Here is a 12,188-nt window from a genome sequence, read left to right as displayed (position 1 = left end):
ACTTAAGGTTTCTAAACAACCAATACAGTACCTGTTATGTTGATGAACGGTTGTGTCTTATATCTCTAATGCAACTTGATGTCACAATTTATCTTGAGGAACAATTTAAGTATTTTCTGAAAAACTACTGATGTACAGTTGAAGTCGGAAGTTTACATAGACCTTAGCCAAATACGTTTAAACTCCGTTTTTCACAATTCCTGAGATTTAATCCTCGTAAAAATTCTGTGTCTTAGGTCAGTTAGGACCACCACTTTATTTCTAGAATGTGAAATGCCAGAATAATAGTAGAGAATGATTTATTTCAGCTTTTAATTATTTCATCATATTCCCAGTGGGTCAGAAGTTTACATACACTCAATTAGTATTTGGTAGCATTGCCTATAAATTGTTTAACTTGGGTCAAATGTTTCTGGTAGCCTTCGACAACCTTCCTACAATAAGTTGGGTGAATTTTGCCCCATTCCTCTTGACAGAGCTGGTGTAACTGAGTCAGGTTTGTAGGCCTCCTTGCTCCCACACACTTTTTCAGTTCTGCCCACAAAATTTCTATAGGATTGAGGTCAGGACTTTGTGATAGCCACTCCAATACCTTGACTTTGTTGTCTTTAAGCCATTTTGCCACAACTTTGGAAGTATGCTTGGGGTCATTGTCCATTTGGAAGACCCATTTGCGACCAAGCTTTCACTTCCTGACTGTTGTCTCGAGATGTTGCTTCAATATATCCACATAATTTTCCTGGCTCATGATGCCATCTATTTTGTGAAGTGCACCAGTCCCACCTGCAGCAAAGCACCCTCACAACATGATTCTGCCACCCCCGTGCTTCACGGTTAGAATGGTGTTCTGCAAGCCTCTGCCTTTTTCCTCCAAACATAACGATGGTCATTATGGCCAAACAGTTTTATTTTTGTTTCATCAGACCAGAGGACATCTCTCCAAAAAGTGCGATCTTTGTCCCCATGTGCAGTTGCAAACCGTAGTCTGGCTTTTTTATGGCAGTTTTCGAGTAGTGGCTTCTTCCTTGCTGAGTGGCCTTTCAGGTTATGTCGATATAGGACTCGTTTTACTGTGGATATAGATACTTTTGTACCGGTTTCCTCCAGCATCTTCACAAGGTCCTTTGCTGTTGTTCTGGGATTGATTTGCACATTTCGCACCAAAGTACGTTCATCTCAAGGAGACAGAACGCGTCTACTTCCCAAGCGGTGTGACGGCTGCGTAGTCCCATGGTGTTTATACTTGTGTACTATTGTTTGTACAGATGAACGTGGTACCTTCAGGCATTTGGAAATTCCTCCCAAGAATGAACCAGACTTGTGGAGGTCTATAATGTTTTTTCTGAGGTTTTGGCTGATTTCTTTTGATTTTCCCATGATGTCAAGCAAAGAGGCACTGAGTTTGAAGGTAGGCCTTGAAATACATCCACAGGTACACCTCCAATTGACTCAAATGATGTCAATCAGTCTATCAGAAGCTTCTAAAGCCATGACATAATTTTCTGGCATTTTTAAACTGTTTAAAGGCACAGTCAACTTAGAGTATGTAAACTTCTGACCCACTGGAATTGTGATACAGTGAAGTATAATTGAAATAATCTGTCTGTAAACAATTGCTGGAAAAATGACTTGTGTCATGCACAAAGTAGATGTTCTAACCGACTTGCCAAAACTATAGAAATTTGTGTAGTGGTTGAAAAACAAGTTTTAATGACTTCAACCTAAGTGTATGTAAACTTCCGGCTTCAACTGTTTCTTTTTTTATTTTTTTAAATACATTTTTCCCCCCTTTTTTCTCCCCAATTTCGTAGTATCCAATTTTTAGTAGTTACTGTCTTGTCTCATCGCTATGAGACAAGAATATCCTTACCGGCCAAACCCTCTCTAACCCGGATGACGCTAGGCCAATTGTGCGTCGCCCCATGGAGCTCCCGGTTGCGGCTGGCTGCGACAGAGCCTGGGCTCGAACCCTGAGTCTGGGTGAGAGGCTCAGAAAAGATACAGTTGAAGGCCTCCCGGGTGGCGCAGTGGTCTAAGGCACTGCATCGCAGTGCTAGCTGTATCTTTAATACAAAATTATTTCTATACTTGGCACAAATTGTGTGATACATTAGCAGAAGCATGCTGCAGTAGGTTTGCACAACTAGTTTTGTGGTTTGCACTTGCAAACAGGATTTACTGCTAACCACTAGGTTGCCGAGATCGAATCCCGAAGCTGACAAGGTAAAAATCTGTCGTTCTGCCTTTGAACAAGGCAGTTAACTAACTCACTGTTCCTAGGCTGTCATTGAAAATAACAATTTGTTCTTAACTGACTTGCCTAGTTAAATAAAGGTTAAATAAAAATTCATAAAAATCATATGACATGCTCTAAAATGGCACAAATAAATGTTTCACAAAAAAACAGCTATATTCCTTCCTGAGAGGTAATGCTTATGCTTTATCATCATGTTTTCACCAAATAGTTATCTAATAAGAAATTGTATGTATTATTAGAATGAATTTGATTATTTTAAAGGAGAAATAGAGAAATGTGCAGGTGTATAAAATATGTCATCTTACAACATGTTATCTTATCACATCAATGATGTATTATCAAACTGCACATAAATAGACCAAAAAACAATTAAAGATAAAAAAAGAAAGGCACTTATTTGTAAACATTTTAAAACAAGACATTGAGACTGCGATATAGGATGTGCATACATGGGCAATGCACATTGTTATAAAAAGCTTGATAATACAAGACTTGAAATGAGATCCAGTGGGCATATAGTGCCTTTTATGATGCTATATTGGAACACCATTAGACAAATATATACTTTGTGTTTATAAAACAATACACAGCCAGGGAATTCTACGAAACTATAACACAGTAATACTTGCAGTGGGCAATGCGTCGTAATTAAAACAGGACAGAAACAAAAGAGGCAAATCGGATAAAGGACATTGATTTTGTCAAACCACAAGAAATGATCTTCTCATTGTCTTAGTTCCACTGTTTTTATCACCATCTCTATGCAATTGGCCAATAATTTTGTTCAACCATCACCGGTGAACAGTCTGTAACATTAGGGTTACCTGTACTGTACATGGTTCTATACATTCTATTTCTAACTTCAACATAGAAAACGTTCCTATAGTACAGGCCAGCTGAGTACACCTTAGTATTGCACATTTATTAGTAAAGGAGATGTGGTAAAAAAGTTTTTTAAACATTTGATGTCACTTCCTCTTTTATGGACTACATAGTACTGGTGAGAAGCTCAGAAACTGTACAGCAGAGCTGATAATATAAATGTCCAACTAAGATTGAGAGGCAAATGAACATGGATAAAAGCAATTTGATATGCAGTCATAAGAGGGACTGCTGGGAGCTTTGACCATGTTCATTTGACCATGTGTTCTCAGAAATGATCTGTGCTTTGTGCAAACAGACATTTGGCCTCCGCCTCTTTTAATCGCTTTGGCCTAGTGTGACCGCACTGCCTGAAAGACCAATGTGATGTCACTTCCTGTTTGTGTCCTCAGATTGGCAGCATTTGCCAAGAACTTCATAACCCCACACCACGTGTTCAATTGGCCTTAGTTTCTAGCCTACTGGGATAACTGCTGAGTGTAAACACCGAGGTGGGACAACGCAGTCTGTATATCAACATCATTTAATTTATTTTCATAATATCAAATAAACCCACAAAAATGTGGAAAGGTACAGACCATACAGTAAGTGTATTTATCTGGCTGTCCAGTAGTGCCGAGTTGACAAAAACATGTAGGGAAGTGATAACTTTAAGAGAAGTTAATCTTATTGTAGTGTGTGTTTTTCTCCCATTGATCTACATACACTGAGTATACAAAATATTAAGAACACCTGCTCTTTCCATGACATAGCTTGGGTGCAACTCAATATTAGGAAGGAGGTCCTAATGTTTTGTACACTCATATTTGTCCCTTATCATTCCTTTAACTCATTTGCATGCTACACTTCTCTCTTTTACACTCCTTTCTTTTCTCTGGAAAATCTCTTTAAACTTCCCTCCTCCCTCAGATGTGAGCTTGCTTCTCTTCTCCCCCATCCTTCCTCAGTTTCCACAGCACTGGGCAGGGCTGGTCTGGGTAGGCTGTCTGAGGTCCACTGGAGGTCCTCCTCGAACCCCAGCACTGCCAGCTACTCCACCTAGTGGCTCACTCTTGGGCAGTTTCTTGGCTAGAAAAAAAGAGAGACAACAAATCATGGTACTGTATACCACTTAGAACAATTATAGTATCTGTTGCTTATAGTTGAAATGGCAATGGTATACACAAGGAGACCACTGCTCATATTTGGGTGTACAGCGAGGTTTTATCACCCTCTTGTGGATACAGAGGGACATTATCCCTTAGATGTGTCAAGGTAAGGAGTAAACTATCCATAGCAAAAACAAATGCTCTGTTAGGAATTGTGTTATGATTAGTTTTGACTGATAACGAGTACATTAAATATGGAAGCCCTCGACAAAGAAAGTCAGTGACATCTCCAACAGCCCATTTCAACACTATGAATTTGGATGATGGCGTGTCAGATGTGACTCACCTATGGCCAGGAAGAGGTTGTTGACATTCATGGCTGTCTTGGCAGAGGTCTCCATAAAGAGAAGACTGTTGTCAGCAGCATAACCCTGACCATCCTGAAAAAACACAACAGACATACAGACCTGCTACACACACACATCACTGCACAAGCATTTGGCCATTATCTCACCATCTTGGGTGTGAGGTATACACACAGGAGCCTACCGTATACTCCACCGCTCTGTTAGCAGACCAATCGGCTTTGTTGCCCGCTAAGGCTATCACCATGTTTGTACTGGCCTGTTTCTGGAGCTCGCTCACCCAGGCTTTGGCTCGTACAAAGGTCTCCTATCCAGAGCAGAAAATAAAGATCAGATATGGCCAGAAGGAACAGGGAAGATATACTAGCCTGAAATGCATGTCCTTCTCAAACATCTGGCTCAAACCTGTGCCCATGTGGTATAGTGTAAATGTAGGATATTGCGAAATTTCTGGCGAGAATAATTAACTGACGCTAATTAAAGACTTCACTACATATGAGTGGAAAAAGTGAGAGGAAGAGATAGGAGTCATTGTGCAGGAAGGAGATGGGCTGAACAGGAGGATTGTGAGAGGGGATGAGAGCGAGAGCGAGATAAAGGGGGAGATGGAGCATTTGATAAAGGAGAGAGATATGTTATCATCTAAGATGTACATACTGTGTTGGTAATGTCATAGACCACTATGGCTGCCTGAGCTCCTCTGTAGTACATAGGTGCCAGGCTGTGGTAGCGTTCCTGACCAGCCGTGTCCCAGATCTCAAACTTCACCATGGCACTGTCCACACTCACCATCTGAGTCAGAAAGGCCGCTGAGAGAAGAGAACATGGGAGATGCTTTAGCCTACAAAATAGTAGTGAGAGGAGTTAACGGATAAGTAGATGGAGGAAAAAGAAAACCTTGTGGGTCAGATAGAAAAGAACGATAGAGGAAAAGTGTGCAAAATGTGAAAAAGTCACTGTGGAAAATGTTATCATATGGACAAACAGAAAGGAGGAGGTCAGATGGCCAGATGTAAAAGTCTGAAAAAAATGACCTGAAGAAGTCATATTGGTCTACAGAGGAGAGTATTCTGGTATAGGGTTGGTACTCTACCCCCAATGGTGCTCTCCCCGAAGTCCTGGTACTGGCCTTTGACAAACTGCAGCAGCAGGCTGGACTTCCCCACTGATGTCTCCCCCAGTAGAACCAATTTAAACTGGCTCACCTTACTGGACTGGGGCTGGCCACTGGGTCGGGATGGGCGCCCTGCCATCGGGGCTGTGTATCTGTGAGGGGGTTGTTGGGGAAATTGAGGGTGGGGGTGTTGAGAGTGGGGGGACAGAAGGAAAAGGAGGTTCAAGTGACAGCTGGAGAGAGGAGCAGTGTGCGGCGGGGGAGGGAGGGGGTACTGCTCTCAAGGACAATGGAACACGTCTGCCAAATGAAAAATTGAAATCTATAAGATAATTTTTTTTTTTTAAACAACAGATGTATCCCAGAATCTGGACTTTTATCATAATGGCAACCTGTCACACAATCACTCGTGAAACACATATTAAATCAAAATATATCTACACTCTAGTTTGCATGCTGCTGTAATCAGTTTTAATCTAGGGAATAGCCACTAGTATTTAGGAAGCATTAAAAGTCTGGGCTACTTACTAAAACCTGATTTATAAAACCATCTCTTATTTGTTAGCCTACAACTGAACAATGAGTGAAAATAAAATAATTCAATAGCATCAATAATTACGTGGCAAATGTAGCAGACAATAACTTTCAAAACAGACTTTCTCTTCTCATCTTTTTCTGCAACACTGAGTTGACCATTAGGCTTATAGGTACCTCCGCCTGCCCTCGCCTCAAAGACTAATTTACTTTGACTATAGGCCCCACGTCGGCCGCGGAGTCCAGGTTGGCTACCCCGCAACAATGTAACATGTTACTTACTATTCCCTACTAGGAATAGGCCTACAGATGGTTGATTGACATAAAGCCTATATGCTATACATATTTAATAACCATTTAATAAGTTATCAATCCCTCCCCCACTTCTTCAGTCCACTCATTAGTGATAAACCCCATTCCTGTCCCTAGGTCATATACCGCAAGTCAACACGACCCCGTCCGTAAGGAATCTGTCGACAGCGCCCCAAAGTGGTCACATCAGAGCGTCGTTCCACACAAAATAACTTCAGATTTTGTTTGTTTTAAATTCTTTTGCGACTATACCTGGCAAATGTTGCTGTTTATCCTTTGTCTTTTTAGTTGAGATACAGTCTGCGTTGTCCCATCTCGTAATTCCGGTGTTTTGGGGCGGTAACAGATTGACAGCTTTTTACCCAATTGTCTACTGGTAAAAGTCTATCCTTCCTCCACAGAAACTTTCGGGGAAGAGATGCAAAGTAGTCTCGTCCTCCAGAGTAGTGTTCTGAAATGAAACCCCCACTACAAAACTCCTATGGTCGAGGCAGTGAAGGTTTCGGTGGGCAAAAATGATAAAATGCTCTACAATAGAATAGATCTGAGCAGAATATAATAAAAATATCTATCAACTCTTATTAGCATCATAAACGTTTGTCCTTTGAAACAGTTCTCAAAATGCCATCACTTAATAGTGAACGAAAACGCTAGAACAGAATAGGACTACGTCTGAGCATAATAAAATAGAAGAGCTACGCAAAATAGAGCTGAGCAAAGAATAGAGTAGGCTAGATATGAGCAGAATAGAGCTGAGGAGAAAAAATACATAATATAATTGCTTCTTTTTGTCTTTTGACATCAGTTGAAACAAAATGTAAGACCTTAATTGGTTTGTTATGATGTGGTAAGACAGTTGTAATAAACTCATAAAGGCATTAAAGGGGCAATATGGGTTTAACAAATTACAAAGTGGACACCCCACCACTGTTCTGGTAAACAGCTGCCGGCTGGGACTGGAGAAATGTAACCACTCTCAAATCATGGGCAGAGCTATGGATAAAACGGCAGACCATCCATGATATTAAATGATACTTTTAACCATGTTTTGATTCTCTACAGGGTTGGTTTACACTTACATTGTTTTCAAACAAATGAACAAGTTTATATTTTGGGTTCTGATGGCCTGCAACAGTAGAACTAAGCTTATGAGGCATCTTGAAATTATATTCTTTAAGAATCAATGGGTACACTACTGGTCAAATGTTTTAGAACACCTACTTTCTTTTTTCTTTTTTTTCTTTCTTTTTTACTATTTTCTACATTGTAGAATAATATTGAAGGCATCAAAACTGTTAAATAACACATGGAATCATGTAGTAACCAAAAAAGTGTTAAACAAATCTAAATATATTTCACCCTTTGTCTTGATAACAGCTTTGCACACACTTAGCATTTTCTCAACCAGCTTCACCTGGAATGCTTTTCCAACAGTCTTGAAGGAATTCCCACATATGCTGAGCACTTGTTAGCTGCTCTTCCTTCACTTTGCGGTCCGACTCATCCCAAACCATGTCCATTTGGTTGAGGTCACGGGACTGTGGAGGCCAGGTCATTTGATGCAGCACTCCATCACTCTCATTCTTGGTAAAATAGCCCTTACACAGCCTGGACGTGTGTTGGGTCATTGTCCTGTTGAAAAACAAATTATAGTCCCACTAAGCCCAAACCAGATTGGATGGCATATCGCTGCAGAATGCTGTGGTAGCCATGCTGGTTATGTGTGCCTTGAATTCAAAATAAATCACAGACAGTGTCAGGAGCAAGCACCCCCACACGATAACATCTCCTCCTCCATGCTTTACAGTGGGAAATACAGATGCAGAGATCATCCGTTCACCCACACCGTGTCTCACAAAGACACCAAACACCAAAAATCTCACATTTGGACTCCATACCAAAGGACAAATTTCCACCGATCTAATGTCCATTGCTCGTGTTTCTTGGCCCAAGCAAGTCTCTTCTTCTTATTGGTGTCCTTTACTAGTGTTTTCTTGCAGCAATTTGACCATGAAGGCCTGATTAAGACAGTCCCCTCTGAACAGTTGATGTTGAGATGTCTGTTACTTGAACTCTGTGAAGCATTTATTTGGGCTGCAATTTCTGAGGCTGGTAACTCTAATGAACTTATCCTCTGCAGCAGAACTAACTCTGGGTCTTCCTTTCCTGTGGCGGTCCTCATGAGAGCCAGTGTCATTATCGCGCTTGATGGTTTTTACGACTGCACTTGAAGAAACTTGAAATGTTCCATATTGACTGACCTTCATGCCTTAAAGTGATGATGTACTGTCGTTTCTCTTTGCTTATTTCAGCTGTTCTTGCCATAATATGGACTTGGTCTTTTACCAAATACGGCTATCTTCGGTAAACAAAACCAGTCTTTGGTTTTGTTTAACTGGCCACTGTCATTTAACTTTGGTATTTAACTTCAGATGCCTACCTTTGTAAGTCGCTCTGGATAAGAGCGTCTGCTAAATGACTTAAATGAAATGTAAATGTACCTAGCATATTTGTAAATTAACATGTACAATGATGTCAGGACAGTGTAATGCACTGTAGTAGCACAATGTCCTAATTTCCTGAAGTCAGATATTTTTAGGCCTCAGACAGGGGTAAGTGTTGACCCTGTCGCTCTGAGAGGAAGCCAGAATACAGTGTATCTGTTTCCTGTTTACGGAACCTTGGGACATCTGTCCTACTTATGGAAATCACCATTATAAACATCAACCACTACTCACATTGGATACTGTGAAAGACTGCTACTGTGTCCATCACAGCCTTACTGTGTTGCAAACCTTGGTACTGATAATATTTGAAATAATAACAAATATTTTAGCTGTGCTTCATTTGATCTTGCCTGTTGCAATGGAACAATAGAAAAGTCTTAAAGGTAAAAACCCTGCTCACCTGGCACTCCAGGCAGGCTCAAAGCTTTTAAAAGATTTCAAATAATATTTGAACTGAGGTCTGCTGTGATGTTGGTGTGTCGGAGCCTGTTCTCTTTTACGTCACATGAGGTCGCCTTAACAAAAACAGCTCAGGACTGTACCATTTAGACTCAGGATATATTGCATGCATGCTGGACCTGTTGTTAACAGTTGTTGTGAAAGTAAGCGGTATCTGGGAAGTTGATGTACTTCCCTTGTTTTTATTCCCTTGAGGTTGATTAGACACATATGCTGGGTAATGTTTATTAGTGGTTATTCTGGAGATGAAAGGATGCAGGATGGGAATAAGTGTGTCCTGTTATTGTATGGGGAAAATGCCATTAGGGACTAACTAGCCCAGTGGAGGCTGCTGAGGGGAGGACGGCTCATAATAATGGCTGGAATGGAGTCAATGGAGTGATATCAACCACATGGAAACCACGTCTTTGATGTGTTTGATGCCATTCCATTGTCTCCATTCCAGACATTATTATGAGCCGTCCTCCCCTCAGCAGCCTCCACTGGACTAGCCATAATAAAAACCTTATCCTACCTATTATATCTCCTCCATTTCCAACTCTCTCAAAGCAGTCAAGGGATGTAGCAAACTCCCTTGAGGCTTGAGTAGGTTCATAAGGTACATGATATACAATTGTGCATCTACATCAAATCAAATTTTATTTGTCACATGCGCCATATACAACAGGTGTAGGTAGATCTTACAGTGAAATGCTTACTTACGAGCCCCTAACCAACAATGCAGTTAAAAAAATATGGATAAGAATAAGAAATAAAAGTAACAAGTAATTCAGAGCAGCAGTAAAATAACAATAGCGAGACAATATAAAAAAGGGGGTACCGGTACAGAGTCAATGTGCAGGGACACCGGTTAGTTGAGGTAGTATGTACATGTAGGTAGAGTTATTAAAGTGACTATGCATAGATGATAACAACAGAGAGTAGCAGTGGTGTAAAAGAAGGGGGGGGGCAATGCAAATAGTCTGGGTAGACATTTGATTAGATGTTCAGGATTCTTGGGGGTAGAAGCTGTTTCGAAGCCTCTTGGACCTAGACTTGGTGCTTCGATACCACTTGCCGTGCGGGAGCAGAGAGAACAGTCTATGACGAGGGTGGCTGGAGTCTTTGACCATTTTTAGGGCCTCCCTCTGACACCGCCTGGTATAGCGGTCCTGGATGGCAGGAAGCTTGGCCCCAGTAATGTACTGGGCCGTTCACACTACCTTCTGTAGTGCCTTGCAGTCAAAGGCCAAGCACTTGCCATACCAGGCAGTGATTTGACCAGTCAGGATGCTCTTGATGGTGCAGCTTTAGAACCTTTTGAGGATCTGAGGACCCATGCCAAATCTTTTCAGTCTCCTGAGGGGGAATAGGTTTTGTTGTGCCCTCTTCACCTGTCCTGGTAATCCGTCTGGCCCTGCGGCCTTGTGAATGTTGACCTGTTTAAAGGTCTTACTCACGTCGGATGAGGAGATCATGATCACACAGTCTCCTGGAACAGCTGGTGCTCCCATGCATGTTTCAGTTTTATTTGCCTCGAAGCGAGCATAGAAGTAGTTTAGCTCATCTGGTAGGCTTGTGTCACTGGGCAGCTCGCGGCTGTGCTTCCCTTTGTAGTCTCTAATGGTTTGCAAGCCCTGCCACATCCAACGGACGTCAGAGGCAGTGTAGTACGATTCGATTTTTGTCCTGTATTGACGCTTTTCCAGTTCGATGGTTTGTTGGAGGGCATAGCGACATTTCTTATAAGCTTCCGGGTTAGAGTCCTGCTCCTTGAAAGCGGTAGCTCTAGCCTTTAGCTCAGTGTGGATGCTGCCTGTAATCTATGGCTTCTGGTTGGGGTTTGTACATACTGTCACTGTGGGGACGACGTCATCGATGCACTTATTGATGAAGTCAATTACTGATGTGGTGTACTCCTTAATGCCATCAGAGGAATTCTGGAATATATTCCAGTCTGTGCTAGCAAAACAGTTCTGTAGCGTAGCATCTGCTTCATCTGACCACTTTTTTATTGATCTAGTCACTGGTGCTCCTGCTTTGATTTTTGCTTGTAAGCAGGAATCAGTAGGATAGAATTATGGTCAGATTTGCCAAATAGAGGGCGAGGGAGAGCTTTGTATGCATCTCTGTGTGTGGAGAAAGGTGGTCCAGAATTTCTCTGTTTGCACATTTAACATGCTGATAGAAATTTGGTAAAATGGATTTAAGTTTCCCTGCATTAAAGTCCCCGGCTACTAGGAGCGCCACCTCTGGGTGAGCATTTTCTTGCTTGATTATGGTGGAATACAGCTCATTCAGTGCTGTCTTAGTGCCAGGCTCTGACTGTGGTGGTATGTAGGTATGTAAACAGCTATGAAAAATACAGATGAAAACTCTCTAGGTAGGTAGTGTGGTCTACAGCGTGTCATGAGACACTCTACCTCAGGCGAGCAATAGCTTGAGACTTCCTTAGATATCGTGCACCCGCTGTTATTTATGAAAATACATAGTCCACCACCCCTTGTCTTAATAGACGCCGCTGTTCTATCCTGCCAGTACAGTGTATATAACCAGCCAGCTGTATGTTGATAGTGTCATCGTTCAGCCACAACTCTGTGATTCATAAGATATTACAGTTTTTAATGTCCCGTTGGTAGTTTAATCTTCCGCGTAGGTCATCGATATTATTCTCCAAAGATTGCAGGTTTG

At 41.5% G+C, this 12,188-nt stretch overlaps 1 protein-coding gene across 1 annotated transcript; it reads right to left on the bottom strand.

Annotated features, from left to right (window-relative positions):
• Window positions 1–3,644: 3,644 nt before the first annotated feature.
• Window positions 3,645–6,952, bottom strand: LOC124031190 (ras-related protein Rab-5B-like). The gene is made up of 6 exons (XM_046342144.1): window positions 6,805–6,952; window positions 5,686–5,858; window positions 5,250–5,401; window positions 4,777–4,899; window positions 4,574–4,667; window positions 3,645–4,207 (listed from the first exon to the last, which is right to left on the bottom strand). The coding sequence occupies exons 2-6, from the start codon at window positions 5,843–5,845 to the stop codon at window positions 4,083–4,085; spliced, it is 654 nt and encodes a 217-aa protein (XP_046198100.1). The 5' UTR covers window positions 5,846–5,858; window positions 6,805–6,952; the 3' UTR covers window positions 3,645–4,082.
• Between the last annotated feature and the right edge of the window lie 5,236 nt (window positions 6,953–12,188).

This window comes from Oncorhynchus gorbuscha, linkage group LG03 (assembly GCF_021184085.1).
Source record: "Oncorhynchus gorbuscha isolate QuinsamMale2020 ecotype Even-year linkage group LG03, OgorEven_v1.0, whole genome shotgun sequence".
In the NCBI taxonomy this organism is placed as follows: Eukaryota; Metazoa; Chordata; class Actinopteri; order Salmoniformes; family Salmonidae; genus Oncorhynchus; species Oncorhynchus gorbuscha.
This window is presented reverse-complemented; position numbering and strand designations above follow the sequence as displayed.

What these genes read in the sequence shown, in the direction of transcription:
- LOC124031190 (XM_046342144.1), bottom strand. Translation starts at nt 5,845, where the DNA reads ATGGCAGGGCGCCCATCCCGACCCAGTGGCCAGCCCCAGTCCAGTAAG. An exon ending in TCTATGACATTACCAACACA is followed by an intron (nt 4,900 to 5,249) that starts GTATGTACATCT and finishes TGCTCTGGATAG; the next exon opens with GAGACCTTTGTACGAGCCAA. An exon ending in ACAGAGCGGTGGAGTATACG is followed by an intron (nt 4,668 to 4,776) that starts GTAGGCTCCTGT and finishes GTGTTTTTTCAG; the next exon opens with GATGGTCAGGGTTATGCTGC.